Source organism: Haemorhous mexicanus, chromosome 6, assembly GCF_027477595.1.
Source record: "Haemorhous mexicanus isolate bHaeMex1 chromosome 6, bHaeMex1.pri, whole genome shotgun sequence".
In the NCBI taxonomy this organism is placed as follows: Eukaryota; Metazoa; Chordata; class Aves; order Passeriformes; family Fringillidae; genus Haemorhous; species Haemorhous mexicanus.
In genome coordinates this window covers 31,418,366-31,436,279 of record NC_082346.1, presented here as the reverse complement: position 1 = coordinate 31,436,279, position 17,914 = coordinate 31,418,366, and the positions used below count along the sequence as shown (strand labels likewise).

The 17,914-nt window shown below is 44.9% G+C and overlaps 1 protein-coding gene across 2 annotated transcripts in view; it reads left to right on the top strand.

The window, feature by feature from the left end:
• The window catches only part of PLEKHD1 (pleckstrin homology and coiled-coil domain containing D1), a 30,446-nt gene extending 12,800 nt beyond the window's left edge, over positions 1-17,646 (top strand). For both annotated transcript variants that reach the window (XM_059849686.1, XM_059849687.1), the window contains 9 exons: positions 2,908-2,999; positions 5,754-5,806; positions 7,816-7,910; positions 8,825-8,918; positions 10,184-10,362; positions 10,859-10,991; positions 12,729-12,873; positions 14,839-14,988; positions 15,383-17,646. In XM_059849686.1, coding sequence (XP_059705669.1) covers positions 2,908-2,999; positions 5,754-5,806; positions 7,816-7,910; positions 8,825-8,918; positions 10,184-10,362; positions 10,859-10,991; positions 12,729-12,873; positions 14,839-14,988; positions 15,383-15,543 — 1,102 coding nt within the window. In that variant the 3' untranslated portion in view covers positions 15,544-17,646. The remainder of the gene's footprint in view (positions 1-2,907; positions 3,000-5,753; positions 5,807-7,815; positions 7,911-8,824; positions 8,919-10,183; positions 10,363-10,858; positions 10,992-12,728; positions 12,874-14,838; positions 14,989-15,382) is intronic.
• The last annotated feature ends 268 nt before the right edge of the window (positions 17,647-17,914 follow it).

The following is a 17,914-nucleotide window of genomic DNA, read 5'->3' as shown; positions in this document are numbered from 1 at the left end:
GTCAGGTTGTGAGCTAAACAGCAGTCAGAAAGGACAGCATGGGCTAATCAATTGATCTGCAATGAATAGAAAAGCTAAAAGAATACAGTTGAATTATTCTAGGCATTCTATTATTGTATTCTTTTGTTCCTAAATGAAGATTGCACTGCCAGTGGCACCACAGCACTTAGCTGGGATCATCCTGCTGTTTTCATAATTATTTAAAGTTGACCAAAAAAACCCCCCCAAAAAACCCCAAAAACTTACAAACCAACAACTTTTTTGAAAAAAAAAGAAAAAAGAGAAAAAAAAAAGCCCAACTCCAAAACAAACTCCGTAGACTGAGATATGGACATAGGCAAAGGAGGAAAACCAAATCCAGGCTGGGAAGTATCCTCTGTCCTTTGTTTCAATGTTGTCCACTGCCTCTTTCCATCTGGGGTGGATGTGCCACATGTGCATGTGCCTGCACAACTCCTTATTGCCTCCACCATCAACATGCTTGGTGATCCCTTCAGTTCTTCACTCCTTTCCAAGCCTTCTGCCCTAATAGGGAAATGGCTTATTCAACTCAGAGGGGAACTGATGGCATCCCCACATTTCCAAAATGTTGTGGCTTAGACTTACCACACTTGCCAGATTATGAAAGCTTTTTGAAAATGCACAGAGCCCTGACTCCCAGACTGCCAGGCTCTCTTCCCATGCAGAGAGGCTTTGCTGCTGCTAGTGGGGGAGAGGGGCACACGTAACCTCTCTTGGTCCACAGCAGCATTCCCTGAACTGGTACAAAGTAAACTTGGTGGGCAATGCAGGAGAAAAAAAAAGTAACATAGTACTTACATCCTGCTGACTACAAAGTGCTAAGTGTCTCCAAAAATTGGCTGTGAGTGCTACCAAGAAAGGTAAAATGCAGTGAAAACTAAAGAGATATTCCCAGTGCTGCAGAAGTACTGGAACAGACAGTGATTGAGGTGTATATGTGATGGAGATTCTCAACAGCTTTGGGTTTGTTTTGGTTTTTTTTTTTCAGGCAGGGGCTTTCTACTTGTCCTATGAGCCTTCCTGGCCCTGTGCTTTCCAATACTTTAAGCAATGTAGCTTTTTCTGATGAAAACTCACTTGGCAAGAAATAAAAAATAGAAGAAGCTCTTGCTTGCCCCTCAGCTGAAGGTACCTCATAGCCTGGTACCTCCCTGTAGCTGTGGTTACACCAGCACTGGTTCCAGCAGATGTAGGAATAAAAGCTTAAATGCTACGTGGTGAACCAAGTTCATTTTCAAAGTCACACAGCAGTGGGTGCAGTAATCTTTGAGTAATAGACAGGGAAATGTCTTGTTAGTCTGGGAAGGGAGGGAGCGCTGGAAAGGTCAATCTGTAAACAGACACCTTAAAGGCTACAGATGTTCTGATACTCTTCATGTAATCATATTATAAACTCTGCCATTCCCCCCACTCCCATCTTGACCTGTTTGCTTCTCTGGGATCAGATTTGTCCTGTAACAGGGAATGTTAGTGAGAAAACACATTCACACCCACATATTCTCACTGAAGATGAAGATGTCTACCTGTGGGCAAAACAGCACCTTTTACATTAGTGTTCTAATTTCTCTCTACTTTAGAAATAGCCTCATTAGCTGACAAGAAACACATATATCTGCAAAGAGCCTGGGCTGCTGGAGCTGTGAGCTGCCTGCTCCCTGGGGTGGTGTGTGTTTAATTTATTCGTCTGCATTTTTTAAGAGACAAAGTGCAGCTTGCCTTGAAATCGGAGATTGCCAAATCAGCAGTTTCCAAAAAGCTACAATTTCAAATTGTTCACAAAGAGGCCCAGTACGGGAAGCTTTATAGATATTTAATATTTATAAGATCCCTTAGGATTTAACAGAGATGGCAACAATTGCTGTTCCTGTATACATATCTATATAAGCATATTGGAATCAATTTTAGGTATGTTTTAATGTTATGCATTTTATATGTTTAGATTTTTTTCTAATGAAACATGAATAGAAGTTAGCAGCAAACTCCATTTCTGGTTCTATTTTTGGTTTTAGTGTGTGCTTGTTCTTGATGTTTAATATCTGTATTAAAACCTAGCCTGTCTGTGAACTCCATCACTAATGGGTATCTGCTCCACAGGCCCTTTTTTTAGCTTTGCTTCATAAAGTGCTTAAGAGACCTTGAGATCCTTTGGCCAGTGGCCCTACAGTAACACAAGGTGCTCTTTGAATATGCCTGCTTCCTTTAACATTCCCTATTTGCCAGCATCTTGTCTGGCTTTTATCTCTGGTTCTTCATTGTCAGGAAAAAGCACTTGACTCACAGTGTAGGGCCAGACACCAAGTCCTAGTGGCTTACAGCTTTAGCAGAGGAGGGGTTGATTGCTTCCAGGATGGATGATGGATACCAGAAAGACTGAAGTTAAAAGGCCATAGGAAGGATTCAATAAGTGGTTGAAGTCTGAAGGGGAAGAGTGACTCTAACAGCAAAAGGAAATGCTGCAGAAGACAGTGTTGCTGGTGGCGGGAAGTTACTAGAGTTAAATCTAAAATCTGGTTCTAAAGTCTGTCATTTAAAGGGGTCCTGGTACATCCTGTTACAGTTGAAGGCTGTGAATGTGCTGGATTGGTCTGGAGAGCCCTCAAAATTAGGTTCAGTATAAAAATCTCCAAAACACTGGAAAAAACATTTTAATAGTAGTGAAGTGTTGACATACAGCCCATGTAGTAAAAAAAAAAAAAAAATATTTACTGAATGCCAGGGAAATTTCTCCAATTCATTTGTGGAGAAAAATTTTAGAGAATCATGGTCCCAGCTAATGAGAGTCTGCAAGTTTGAATTCCTTGGCAGTTTGCTAGGCTGAGTCCCCTGTCCTAGTCTGTGGAACCCTTAGCTCTCTCACATAGCCTGCTTTGTGTCTGCTCTCCCTAGGACCTGGAAGAATGCCCAACTGGGAGAAGCCATGATCGAGAGCCTGGAAGCTCAAGGACTACAGCTGGCCAAGGAGAAACAGGAATATTTAGGTAGGAAACTCTTTGAAAAGCCATAAAGGCCAAAATAGTAATTTTGCTTTTCCTGGAGTTGTCATTGTGGTCAATCCAAGCAGCTACAGGTTTTCTCTGGATGAAGCTTTTGAGTAGTCAGCAGGTGAAATTCAGGCCTGAAGGGAGTCAAAACATGCAAAAGTTAAGGTGGGATCTGGACACCTGTGTGGAGTGTGAAGGAGGAAGGTGCTTTGCCCAACATGCTGCAGCCCTCCTTGGCTCATCTGTACAAACATTGCCACCCCTGAGAGGTTTGGATGTGCTGGTTTCAGCTGCTCACAGGCAAACAGACAATACCTTTGTCTCCCTCAATCAGACAGGACTGATACTTCTGAGGTTGGTCACAGTTTTTCATACATGAGTTTTCTTCACCTAGCTGGTGTTTTATTTGGTCTTACTCTACTTGATCTTTGTATTGGCTGACACTGTTCTTTTCGGAAGTGGGAGCATTTACGTGGGCTTGTTTGAGATATCTAATGGCAGTGGCTAATTTGTCAGTGCTCTCTCTGTAGACAGTGGAGAAAGAACAGATGAACCTGAAATAATCTGGTTACGAAGAGAAGTAGATTTTGTAATCCAACCCCCTGTTAAGGAACCAGCCTCTGCATGGCCTGGTACCTTGGATGCTCTGACTGCCTTGGGAGTTCCAGTTATCTCTTCCCTGCATTGCCTATGGGAAGAGCCAAGGGAGAGCAGCCCTTCTAACCCAGATGCCCTCTAAATTAAAGCATTCCTCAGGTCTCAGAGACCTTCTGAGCTGGGTCACAAGTGTGGGTCCAGTGACTTGTCTGGAGAGTTATCTGCTTTAAATAAGATAGCAGAAATTTGTGTGCTTCTGGTTGGTGATGCCTTGAGCAAGGGCTCATGCTATCTACTCCTAATTGTCAAGCCACTGGAGGAATCTTAAGGAGCTTTTGTCATTTCTGCATCCACACTGATCAGGGCTGATCTCAGCCTATGGTCTCACATGTAGCAGTGATCACAGCTCATGTATCAAGGCATGTTTACTCTGTCCATCTGAACACCATTCACCCACGTGAGGCCATGTACGTGAGGCAGGCACAGAGAAGTGGTTCCACACTTGACAAAAGAATAACAGGGGATGCTGAGAGAAGGACCTGAAGGGACACAAACAGGAGGTAAATTAGATAGAAACAGGAAAATTTCATCAAAATATTATTCTGCAACCACCAGAGCAAATAAAAGCTCTTTAAAGACTAAAGAGTATGATAAAAGAAAAGGTGGTGGAGAAATAGAAGAATACACATTCTGTGGCAAACAGGAGATATTTGGAATATCAAATATGTATCTCACTGGGTTCTTTGGTCCATGACAAGAACATTCAGAGCTGGTCAATTGTCACAGTTGGTTACTTTCTTTTGACATGAATTATTTCTATATAAGTGTTAAACTTCTGCCTCATTAGCCTTACCTTCAATGATCTGTGTCCATCCTGTAGTCAAGCTTTGAGGTCAGGCACTGTTCCTGGAAGCAGGTCACGGCTCTCTGGAGGAAAACTGCTCTAAGGAATTTCGTGAATCCACACTGAGTTATCTTCCACCCAGCTGGGATCCAGGTTTCACTGTCAAACATGGACATTACAGAAGCCCATCAGGTCCAGGGCTTGGGCCCCCCAGGAGAGACAGAAGAGGGAAGGTGGGAGAGCCTCTGTAATTACAGTGCATCTGTGCTAGGCTCTGGCCAGGGGGAAGAGGGAGAGAGTGGGAAAGAAAGGCAGCAGTGGTGCTCAGCAGAGCTCTGGTAATGTAACACTATTTCTCTGGCACCAGGAGCTCTGCTCTGGGCAGGAGGTAGAGGTCTGCATTCCTTCTAAAACTAGTAATCCTGCCAGCAGCAGTAGCCTTGTCAGGTCCTCAGTACCTGGGAAACCAGTAGCACCTCACTCGCCTGACAAGAGGAAGACAGAAGTGCTCCAGTCAATCTGCCCCTGCTCCCGTGGCAGCCGGGTGGCAGAGCTGAGAGCTAAGCCTGAGGCTTGACCACGAGAAGTGTTTCTGTCTGGGTTCCCGTAAGCGTGGCTCAGAGCTGCCCAGGACAGAGCCTCTGAACTTGGAGCTGGCACAGCAGAGGTGCAGCAGGCTGCAGAGTGAGGACCAGAGCACAGCCTCTGCTGGGCAGGTGTGTCTTCAGTGGACAAGAGTAACTGACATTGAGGGGAACTGCTCTGTGCAGCAGAAGCTCTGTGACTAAGTTGGGGATTGATTTCTGGGCTTTGCTGGGTCATCCCAAGGTGACAGTAGGGAGTTGACAGTGCTGCCCAGAGGGCCAAGGGGAGGATGATGGGCTAGGCAGGTGAGGATGGGGCACTGAGCTGCAGGAAAACTCACTGCTGCTACATTTTGTGTGACCCTCTGCCCCCTCTTTCTATATCTTGTTCCTTATCTGTGAAGCAGAGATAAGAATATTTTCCTGACTTAGCTGGAGGATGGTGAAGAATGGTTCATTAATGCTCTTTAAGAACATTGAGAGGAAACCTTAGAATGAGTACAATGCAATATGCTTGTTTAGTTGATTAAGTTATTTGGCAGGAGGGAAGTTATAGAACATCCCATTAGTGCCATCTCAGCCCTTGGAGCCTCCCAGACAGATACACACAAAGGAATAGGGAATGCTGCATTTTCAAGCTTCAAAAAGTCAGTGTTTCTTGTTTGTAAATATCCCGAGGATGTAAAATGCTTTTCTCTGTGCTTGGACTTTTTTGTGTGCTTGCAGATAAACTAATGGAAGAAACAGAAGAGCTATGTCTGCAGAGGGAGCAAAAAGAGGTGAGTTCATCACAAGCCAGTTTCCTTCAACTGCTTTCAATGTGGCTGGGAGGCTGGCACTTATTGGTTTGAAGGCATGTCAGTGTTCAGGGAGAGAGGCTTGTGGAGGCACAAGAATCTCCAGTCAACCTCTAGGTCCTGTGGATGAAGAGAGGAATAAGACCTGTGCCGTCAGGTGGGTCATGGAGTGTGTATCCCTGCTCCCTTTCCCTGCTACTTTCCATGCAGCAGGTTTGTCTTTTTGACTCCAAGAGGACCAGGGAGGAAGATCAAATGAAATTCATACTCACTGGATTGAATTACACAAGTGTTATTTGGCAGATTCAGGAAGATTGTGGCAATTAAGACCCATCTCCACAGTTAGAAAGCAAGTAAACATTATTCTAGCATAGAGATACGGTTGTGAGAAACAAGGAGCACAAAAAACAATGTGATTTGTTCTTTGGACATAACAGAGATGGGGAGAATAAAAAATGTTGCACTAGGGAAAAATCAAGAGAGCACTCCCTTAGATGTGACTGTTATACCTTAATTTACCTTAGAATAGAATGGTTTGGGTTGGAAAGGACCTTAAAAATCATCTTGTTCCAACTCCCCTGCCATGGGCAGGGAGGCAGGGAGGGACTTCTACTAGGCCACGTTGCTTTATCAAGTTGATAATTATTTTTCAAACTATTCCTAGCTTATAATTGCTTAATATAATAAAAGTAGCACATCCTTATATTTACTGATCCAAATCGATACTGATTTTTATAGCACCATCATAAAGTCATGGCAGGATAGCTGTGCAAATGGATTCACACTGTTGGAAAGTCTGCATGGATATGGACCACCATGTAACAACATTGCAAAGTGCCTCATGCTCTTTTCCACTTAATCCAGAATGACTGCTGCCTCTCCTTAGGAAAAGATGGCAATGCTGACCTAGGCTTCTCAGGCCTATATTTTTCTTGCATACATTTCTGGAGGGCTAAAATCCAAAATTGGCTTGGACACTTGCTTAGGGCTAAGCTCCTTTTGCCTTTGCAGAGAGACATCTCCCTCTGGTGAGATGGTGAGGTAGCCTGCTGCACAGCCAACAGCCACAGGGGGGGAAATGACCTTGTCTGAAGATCTTGGAACAAATCTCTGCTCTTCCAAAGCCATGCATAATAACTCCATTGCCCACAAAGAGCAGATGAGGCTGGCTTACTTTGAAGGAATTTGGTGCTGTGAAGGACTGAATGCAGAGCTCACTGAACAGTGGTTTGACCCTCTGGGAGCCTGAAGGCTTCAGAGCAGTATGTTGGGAAAGCAGCTCAAACTGTGTACCTGCACCATGGAGTAAGAGTCTTATTATGAATTTATTCAGTGCCATCACTGTTCTGTGACTGGCATGGGCCTGTAGCAGGAGTTCTGCACAGCAACTATGGCTGCAAGGGGACCTGACCAGGAGGGGGACCCTTGCTGAATTTTGGTTTTATCAGCACAAAGATGGTGACAGGCTGATTGAACTGTGCAAAGCTATAATTGAATAGTTGGTGTTTTCCTGCCCCAGTGGGGGTGAGAAGAAAGGCTGAGCTGGTAGAAGTATCACACTTCTACCCACACTAGCCCCAGAGAAAGTATCACACTAGCCCCGCAGAAATTCCGGGGCTGCTGCATTCTGAGGCTGTGTGGCTTTTCTGTGTCTGTATGGGTGGGTGCTTGAAAATGGTGCATACAAGTATGCCCAGCATTCCCTGGGAGTTTTGGACCTTCTGTATATGTGTGGCTGAGCTGACCTGTGCAGGGACCATGTCTGAGATTTCCAGGTACTTGGTAACCTGGCTGGGACTTCTGGATGTCTGAAAATCCTCAAATCCTTCTAATTGCCCCTGGACAAAAGTGTGGTGGAGTCAGACACAGACACCCTGTAGCTCTACACAGCTTGGGTTAAATGCCATGTTAAAAGTCCCAGGTGCTGTTAGCAGGGAAGCCTCTCCTAACTGTGTTGGCAGAGTACATTCCTGTCTTCTCTTTTGGAGCAGGAACTCGAGCGTCTGAACCAGATCCTGGAAGCAGAGAAGCAGCGTTTTGAAGAGGTGGTGCGGGAGCTGCGGCTGGAGCAGGAGGAGATCCGACGGTACGCAGGGCAGGGAAAGGACACAGCTCCCACTCCGGGCAAAAGAGCCACTGTGGTGGTGAATCCAAACAGTCTGGTTTGTGCATGTAGGAAGGAGATGCTGCATTGACCAAAGCAGGAATGGTTGGGGGCTCTTTACCTGCATTTGCTATTGATTGTGGCCAATAGAACACAGCTTAGCTTCATTTTGCACTCAGGTCTCCAGCAATTTAATGTCAAAGTGCTGGGACACAAGCAACCCCCAGTTTAGTTGGGGTAGCATGGCAAGGGACAGGTGCAAGAGAAGAATTCAGAGAGGCAATTAGTTCAGCTGACTGAGCAGCTATGTGAGGTCCAGACACCTGGATCTGGTTTTCCACCATCAGCTGAATGACAGTGGATGTGTGATGATGTTGCCTCACCAAGATTAGTTTTGCATTTTTGTAGTTAACTATGCAAAGTATTAGCAGCAAATATAGTTAGAAATAGAAGGATCCAAGTACTTTGCCCCAAGTATTGAAGGAACATTTTTTACTATCACTCTCTTTTAATTTTTCTTTTTTTCTCCCTAAGTAAAATCTCAGAAAAGCCAGTGTGATTTTGCAAACCATTTTTGTTCTCACAGGCTCTGCTTAGATGTGATTGCTGTGTCTGAGCTCTTTCAATTACAACCATGGCCATGCCCTTGCTGGAGAAGCACAGTAACTCTTGGGTTGGGTTTGATGATCAGGAGGCACAGTGAAGTTCCTGGACACCTGTAGTGTGTCCAGTTGAGGATGTGATGCTTCCTGGCAAACTCCTGGCTCTCCAGGACCGGCTATGCCAGTCGGTGGTTGCAGGTCCTGCACCAGGAGAGCCGCAGCCTGCACAGCCTGGGCACGGTCTGCGAGGCTGTTGTTCCCCTGCAATAGTTGTCACCCTTTTTGCTTCTTTAGGGAGCTGGAGCTCACAGCCCGCTCCCTTAAAGGAGTGGAGGAAGAGAAGAAAGAGTTGCGAAGCCTGACAGAGTCCTTACAGAACACCCTGGAGGTGAGTGACTGCTCCTCCCCTCTGAGTGACAGCATTTGGGCCTGAAAGCAATGCTGTCACATGGCACGAATCCAGCATCTGCTAATGCCAGAGTTGAAGTGCTGTACAGAATGAACAGGTTCATTTGGTAGCTGATATGAAGATCAAAACCCCCTGCAGAAAAGGATGAGGAATGACACAGAGCACAGCTGAACCAAGACTTTCTTGGCAGTGCCAGGTGATCTGGTGGTAGGACAATAAGCAGAATAAGCTGTAGTTTAGGAGGCTTAGGTGGAACAGCAGGGAGAGAATTTTCACCTGATGGGCAGGCAGGCAGTCAGAGAGGCTGAGGAATCTTCATTGTGGACTGTTGTCAGACTGTAAACAGCCACAGCTGACCATATCCTGCTGTGCTGACAGACTGGCTCTGAGCAGCAAGCTGGGCAGGAGCCTATGGGAAGGTTCATTCCAGCCAACATGACTGTAAGTCTGTGATGAGCTTTTTTTTTAACTACACCTCTCTACCATCTGGTAGAATTTGAAGCAGCAGAGGGGCATTATTTGTTCACAGAAGGGAGCATGATTCCCAAGGAAATCATGTACCTCATGGGAATCTAGGAAACAGAGTCTTGATGTATTAAAATCTTTCCTTACTGGTGGATTTGTGGAAAGTGTCTTTTCTAAAAGTATATTTTTTGTGAAATTTCCACACAGTTGGCATTCTGAAGCTGCAAGGTCATCTTTAATGTTTGTGTCAGATCTTGCAAGTTTGTCCAAAAATCTGTTCCTTTGAGCTCTTCTCCTTGCCTGCAGTTGTGACAAAAAGAGCTGGAAAGCTATGGAAGTACCATTCCTGCCCTAACTGCACATTGAACACTTCAGAGGCAAACGGTGTGATGTGTCCTACTGCCCACAGTTAAACGTACCACAGAGGGGGTGCCTCCGGTTCCCGCTAAGGAGCAAGTGGAGCAGGGAAGGCAGGGAAGCTGCCTTCGTCTGTGACGCAGCAGGGAAGCACAAGGTTCCAGTCCCTGAGCTGTGTCCTTACTAGCATATCACATCAAAGGGGCCTGCTGATTCACCCCTTTGTACTGAAGGCTGTATTGGAGGCTTGCTCCCTGTGAAGCAGGTATAAAATGAAACCCAAATTTTGTTATTCCTGTGTTTTACCTGAATGAGGCATGTGGATGTAAGGATGGAGGCACTCAGTAAGAAAGAACCAGGCAGGAACAGGAGCAGAAACATTAGACTTGGCTGATACTCACAATCTCTTGTCCCTCTTCAAGGAGCTCTCCCTGGAAAAACAACAAATGCTGGAGATGCTGGAAGAAAATGAGAGCCAGATCCCACCTCCAACCAGCCCCAGCAAGGAGCAAAGCCCCATCTGGGGACTGCACTGCAGCCTGCGACAGATTGAAGAGAAGATGCAGCAACTTCTGCAGGAGAAACTCCTGGCAGAGAAAAGGTGAAGTGGGGAAAGAGGGCACTTCTGCTCAGACTTAGTGGTGCTGAATGATGTGACTGTCTGCTGACTTTCTTTTTGGTTGCCAGCATCAGACAAGTCTGGAAGCTTGACTGGTTCTAATGGCATGAGTTCAGGTTACAAATCCTTCAAAGGAGACAGAGTGAGGCAGGGCAGCTGAACTTGGTCCCAGCTGGGCCTGCTCCTTTCAAACCAGGACTTGGGCATGTGAAGGTGTTCATGGCCTGTCCATAAGGAGTGTTTGGTGCTCCTGGGCCTCATCTGGGAGTTGAGAATGTTCCATTCAAGAACTGTCCACCTGCTTTCTCCAGCAATGCCTGTGTTATTGGAATGGAGCACACAGTGCTCCTGTTAGCATCTCTTTGCTCTGGGTAGTCAGGTAGTTGAGCATGCCCCATCATGACACAGAGCTCCTTTCCTTCCTGTGAGTTGTGTTGGGGTGGGAATGGTCATCTTTGTTTGCTGTGCCATGCACCAGGATGAAGGAGAATGAGGAGCGGTCTCGAGCACTGGAGGAGGAGCGGGAGTTTTACTCTTCCCAGTCGCAAGCGCTGCAGAACTCGCTCTCGGAGCTGACTGCAGAGAAACAGCAGGCAGAGAGAGACCTCAAGGTATCCCCTGCATATGTCACATATTGCTGTCCCTGAGCTCAGAGTGTTTCTATTTTCTCTTTAAATTCATTCCCTATCAAGCCAAACTCCTGGTTTTATTTATTTTTCACATTTTGGCCATAAATCTTCATTAGCTGTGCTTCATATTGCCAACTGTATCCTGGACTGCATCCAAAGCAGAGTAGCAGGCAGGGCGAGGGAGGTGATTCTGTCCCTCTGCTCCACTCTGCTGAGACTCCACCTGCAGTGCTGCATCCAGCTCTGGAAGGACATCGACCTGTTGGAGTGAGCCCAGAGGAGCACCACCAAGGTGCTTGGAGGGCTGGAGCACCTCTCCTGTGAAGACAGGCTGAGAGGGTTGGGGCTGTTTGCCCTAGGGAAGAGAAGGCTCTGAGAAGGAAACCTTATAGGAATTTTTACAAGTACACATAGTGATAGGAAAGGTGAGATTGGCTTCAAACTGAAAGAGGAGATGTTTCAATTAGGTATTAGAAAGAAATTCTTTACTGTGAGGGTGGTGGGACATTGAAACAAGTTGCTCAGAGAAGTTTTGGATATTCCATCCTGGAAGTGTTCAGGATTGGGTTGGATGGAGCTCTGAGAAACCTGTTCTAGTAAAAAATCCCTTCCCATGGCCGAAAGGTTGGAATGAGATGATCTTTAAGGTCTGTTCCTACCCAAAGCACTATGATATCATGGTAACACACGAAATTGCTATCTTATATCTATGTAATACTACTGTTTATTTTTGTATCCTGAAGGCTGATTAATCTATTCAGCGCAAGTCTTTCAATTTGCTACTGTGAAAGCATAATCTATAGCTGGAGGGAAGGAAAAGAAGTAAAAGAGGAAAGTAGGCACAATCAAGAATAAAGATGATTTCAAAGAAATGCTAATATGGATGTTGCAGCACTGAGCAGACATCTTCCCTCCTCACTTGTGCTCAAAAAACCAGCCTTAAGACTTTTAAATCTTCAGTAACCTCTGCAAGAACTTGGGTTCAAAAGCAGAGGAATTCAGCTGAGGGACCAGCCCTCCTCCATAACAGACAATACATTAATCTATGCAAAGGTAACTGGACAAATACGGTATTTTATTTAAATCTAAATAATGTGAAGGTTATGTTAATAATTGGTTGTTTGACACTCAAACTCCTTACGCAAATGCTTTATCAAAAAAAACTCCCTGAGTTAATTTTTCCTGCGCCTCCAATATTTTCTTATCTTGTATCCTTCTACTTGGCCAGACTAAAGCAAAGTTGACCTAAGCTGTGTAGTCTTTCTCATTTGCTAAACTAGTACAGTATTTCTAACTTCTCTTGTGTTTTGTTTCTGAAACTAAGCACTGTACATCCCTTTGTGGGAATTGACTGCCTTTATCTCAAGTCTGTCTCAGCTGGATTGATGTCCTTCTGTTCCTGTGCTAGTGCAAGTACTTGCATTAGCACAAATTCATGTGTTGAAATACCATCTCTGGTTCCATATGGTTTATGCAATGGGAGGAAAACTGTGAAAAATGAAGTCAGAGTAAAGGAAAATTACTGCAATAATCTGGACTTCAGATTCTGTTTGAAGACATGAGAAATGCCTTTATATTGCCTAGCAATATTTCTAAGGATTTCCATCACTGTTGTCTTTTCATTTTCATCCATGGCAAGTCCCTCACAGACCTTGTGAGTTACCAGGATGTTTACTGAGAAACAAGCTGTTTACCAGCAATTCTTATTTTCTTCCTCAGGCTGAAGTGAAGGTACGCATGGATCTGGAGAAGAGATTGAGAGAGGCTGAGGAAGCCTTGCAGAGCTTGGAGCAAGGCTTAAATTCCCTGAATTGCAACAAGGAGAAAGAGAAGAAGATGAAAGCAGATGTCAGTAACTTGAGAAGTAAGTTAGTCATCCATGCTCTCTACTGGTGAGCAAACTCACAGGAGGAAATATTTCTACCTATCTTCCCAGACACACAAAGAAGATTCCAAATTAGCAAAGCTGCACATAAATGTGGTCACCCAACTTCTTGTACCTCCACCACATCTCCCCTTTGAGGAGCCATACATGCTATGCAGGTAGTTGGTGTTTTGCCCTCAAAGGAGGTTGAAATTATTCCAGCCTCTCAAAGGAGCATGAAATTATTCCAGCCTTCTCTGTTGGGTGGAAGGCAAACCAAGAGATGAGCAAATACTTTCCAAAATGTCAAACAGGGAAGCTGTGGCAGAGCTATAAAAACTGACAACTGACTAGGTCTGAGTTATAAGGAGTCCTCTGATTCCCCTCAAGGTTTTATTTCTCAACCTTGGTTAAAAGAATATCACCAGTTCAAGGAGGCCTGTGGTTGCTGTAGCAACGTGCTGGTGGGTGACCCAGAAGGTGAAGTTTGGGTCTTTACTCAGAGCTGAATCACAGCATCCGCTCAGCACTGCAGTGCGCAGGTCAGGTGTAAAAGACTGATGTTCCTCACATGTTATCCCTGTTTCTATCCCTGTTCATTTGTTTGGGTTGGGTCTTTTTGGGTTCTTTTGGGGGGCATTACCCTGGCATTTGGCTTGAGTCAGGCTTGGGAACTGACATAAGCAGCTTCCATTGAGTCAAATCTTGCTTGGTTTTCACGCTCAAGTTATAGTGCATGGAGAAGTGTTTATGAAGGTGCTGTGTCTGTACAGTTAAGGCTTCATTTCAGTGAAGGGTGGATGTACTGGGCCAATAAAGAAAAGTCAAAAAGTCCTGTGGTATTCTGAGCACTGTTAGGTAAATAGGGAAAAGTAAATGTATAAATAGTTTTATATCTTTTCACATACTTATAATTTATAGATATTTAAATTTTAAAAGTATTATTCGGTAGTTTCTGCATAAGATTTCTAAATGGAGAAAAACAGTCATGATTCTGAACTTCATCTCACTGGCTCAGAGCCATGGTAAGAAAACAGTGCAAAAGTGGATGTGTTGAGCTCAGCATTCAAGTACAGCTTCACAGGGCATAAATGAGTAACTGATGCTGAATGTCTCCTGATATTTCCAACCTTAGATTTTGGGGGATGTTTTTTTTAAAAGAGTGAAAATGTACTGATGAGCAGAGCACTAAAGAAAATAAAGGACCAGCAATGTTTCCCATAGCATTAGTCCCAGCACAGATTGCCTCAGTCCTTCCAAGGGGTTCCTGCAGCTCTGCCCTGCCCTTTATAGAAGAGTTTGGGCACGTTAGCACCTGATGCTTTTGATCAGCAAAGGAGCAGCAACAGGCAGGAGGACAGCAAGACTGGAATGGCAGAATAGACACTGGTCAGACCATAAGAGGAGAAATGGGCCAGGAAAAGCAGTTTGTGTGGCAGATCAGGGCAGAATAATGACAGAGTTTTTACATGGGGCTTTTCTTGGAGCTCATAATATGTATGAGCTATGTGCATATGTAACTATGTGCTAGTATTTGCTATGCTATTAAGAAATCCCTTGCCATGTGTGCCTGTGCTGGTGTTGCCAACACCTTCCTTTTCCAGTTAGACCTGACTGGTTTTAGAAGTCCTTCAAAGAAAGTATAATGAGCAAGGCTTCAGAGTTGAGAAGTTTTATCACAGTATCAAAGGCTTTTGGCAGTTGAGTCACAAGCAGTTGTGAGAAGTACTGATGTGGAATGGATGACTGCAGTTCTTTCTAAATTTGAGTATGCATTTGTTAGGAACTGGAGGTTCTTGTCACTTGGAAAATTTTCTTCCTGATGATATTCTGGAGCTTTATGCATTGTTGTTCATGAAGGTCATCATTACCTGGCTCAGTCCTCCAATGAGTGCAGTCCCTTGTGACTGGTTCATTGCTTGGAGTGTGTGTCCCATCCCTGTAACGGTGGTGTTCTCTTCCCAGAGTTCTTTGAGGAGTGCATCCGCAACGCCGAGCTGGAGGCCAAGATGCCTGTGATCATGAAGAACTCCGTGTACATCCACAAGGCTGCCACTCGCCGCATAAAGAGCTGCCGCTTCCGCTGCCGGAGAACCAGCACTTCCTGGAATGACAGTAGGTGTCGGGCAGCCTGCTACTTCACATCCTGCTGAGCAGATATGTGCCCGTGGGGCTGGCAGAACAGTAAAATCTGCAAATGTTGTTTCTATTTCATGTTCCTTAGCAGCAGAATGGAGCAACAGTGCTACTTGTAGCTTCCTTTCCCAGAGGGCAGGCACTGAGCCTGTGTACTTGTTTCCTATTTCTTTATATATGTTGAAAGCTAAACTTCTGTGATCGTTCTGGCCCCCTAAAAAAACATACTTAAATATGACTTCATCAGAATGCCTAATCACAGACTGAGGCTCAGTCATGTTGGTCATGTGGCTCGTGAACTCTAGTGAAACTTTATCTTCAGTTTGTGTCCTTGATGGAGAGTACTTACCTTTCTGTGCTGTTCTTTTTTCAGTGAAACAGTCACAGTCCTTCATCTTCTCACATGCAGAAGCTGAAAACATTGAAGAGCTGAAAGAAGCAGCCAAAAGACTCAGCCGGGACCAGCGCTTTAGGAAAACTATCTATCAAATCATGAGGTCACAAAAGGATTCTGCTTCAGGGGACAAAAAGTGACTCTTTCTGGGAGGGGGCTTCTGAGATCAACCTGCCATTCAGCTCCACAAGTTACAGCCTTGGGCATTAGGCTCAGAAGGGAGATCTGGCATTTGGTGAGGAAGGTGGGGGAGAGTTTTATGTGGGCAATCCCTTCAGTTATTGGCTTTGCTTTCGTTTGAGTGCTCCCTGCAGCCTTGCAGACCTTCTCTGCTGACCACTCCAGACCTGTTTGCTTCAGCTGCTTACGTTAAGCCATGTTTGGCCAAGATGTCACAGTCTGTGTTAAAGTGAACCAGAGACTGTAGCTTAGGGAGTGCCTCTCCTTTCCTTCCCTGTCTAGTGTGTCTGCCAAACACAAGTGCTTCTGAGGAAACCTTTAGCAGCCTATGTTCCAGCTAGCGTAATCTCCTCAGCTGAGCACAGCTCACCCTTTTCTACCTGATCCCCTCTAGGACTTGGCTTGCTGCACACCCTCAGTCAATCAGCACTACGGTGGGACATATTTCCTGAAGGCTGCAGCAGTCCCAGCCTCCCAAGCACAGGCAAAAGTATCAAACACAGGGCCAAACTTTTTGTCTTGATGCTACATCATTTCAAGCAAACAGCAACAACACAAGGTGAAGACAACAGGAGGATGCTATGGATTTGGGTCCAAGGAGGATCATGTACAGAGGAGAGCTTATAGGTAATTCAATGGCATTGATGGAAGCTGGAGGGAGTGTTCTGTTGTGTCGATGGTGGACAGAACATTCCAGTGCCACCTTTGCACACTTTTTGCAATTGCACATCTAGCTGTGTCAGAGCAGGGGAATATGTGCTAGGGAAGGTGTTAGCTATTGGCTATCTATACCTCAGTGTGAAGAAGCCTTTGACTCAGTTTTGATGGCTTCCTCAACACCTCTGTGAGGTGAGTTGGAGGGCAGGAGGGTGAGGACTGTCCAGCATCAAAACCCACTGCCACTTCAGGCAAGCTCTAAGGGCTGTGGAAGCAGAGTACAGGAGAGGAGTCACTTTGTGGAGCCCCTTGCAGCCTCCCCCACCTATTTTAAGCAAGCAGTTGGCTAATAATTACCCATGCTGTAGAAACAGCACTGCCTGGTGCTTACAGACCGCAGGACAAGCACGCTTAGAGTGACGCCCTGTTTTCTCCTGCATATTAATTAGGAAATTAAGAAATGGACAATGCAAAGGTGAATGAAGTAAGAAGCAGAAGTACAGTTAGGGGTTAGGAGGTGGTAAAGTGCAGATTTACTTTACCGTTCATGGCATTAGGACCCCTGGGTGGTATGTACATCCAGTGGCACACAGGTAGTTGCTTGCTACTGTCCCATTCAGACTGTGACATTTTCTACTCACAGCCTTTGGCTGCTGGCCACCTATATAATTCCCTACCAATTTAGTGTTGTTCCTTTGGAGAAGTCAAGGATGAGGCTGGGAAGCAAGCCTTGTCTTACCAGCTGGAGGAGAGTGGTTAATGCTGGGTGGAGGAACATCCTGTAACAGTGTGATGCTCCTGGATGGAATCACTCTAGTGTGACCAGAGCAAAAGCTTTGAAAGCACAGCCTGTACTTCCCATTTCAGTCAGTTACTGACTGGTATCCTTCTGCCAGTCATTGGGAGGTTTCATCCAGTCAGAGGATCCAGCTCTGAAGAAGGATGTTTTTGTGATAATAGGTGATATGGTAGGAGAAGATTGTCTCCATCCTTCCTTAGCATACCTGATCCTTCTGTGGTTTATCTACTTCTGTTTATATGCTAGAAAGCCACAAATGAATTCTTGCTCCTACAAGGCTGAAGGGCTGTGATAAAGAAGCAATACAGAAATGTTTTTTTCCTTTATGCTGCTCCCAAATCATCTCTTGCTATTTTTCAGTTACAAGGTCTATATTAGGTGATGCTGGAAGGGACAGAATGAAGGATAGCTTGGGAATGCATCTGTAATTCAGGCAGTTAGAAAATCACCCTGTGGCCTGTGAATACAGCATTTTTATTCTATTACCATCAAAGCCATAATCTCTGACTCATCAGAAGTATTGTATGCAGGAGGTAGCCACATCAGGTCTTCCTTTACTGTGCATATTGACAGCAATAAGTAAATAAAAGTTATGCTGACACTAGAATGAATTCTTGTGTGTTCTTGATACACTGTCACCAAAATGATGTTAAATTGTCTCTGCAGGAGTTCAAACAAATCATTGTGACACTCTCATTTACTGCCAGCTCAGTTCCTCTGCTTCACTGAGTTGTGTTACGTGCTGAGCATTTCCTCTCAGAAGGATTGGCTGTATGTAAAAAGCTTTCACCCTTGCTACCCACTCTAAAATTGTGTATAAAGTTAAAGCAGAATATATCACATCTAAAGTAGAAAGCTCCCACTTGCTTACCTGA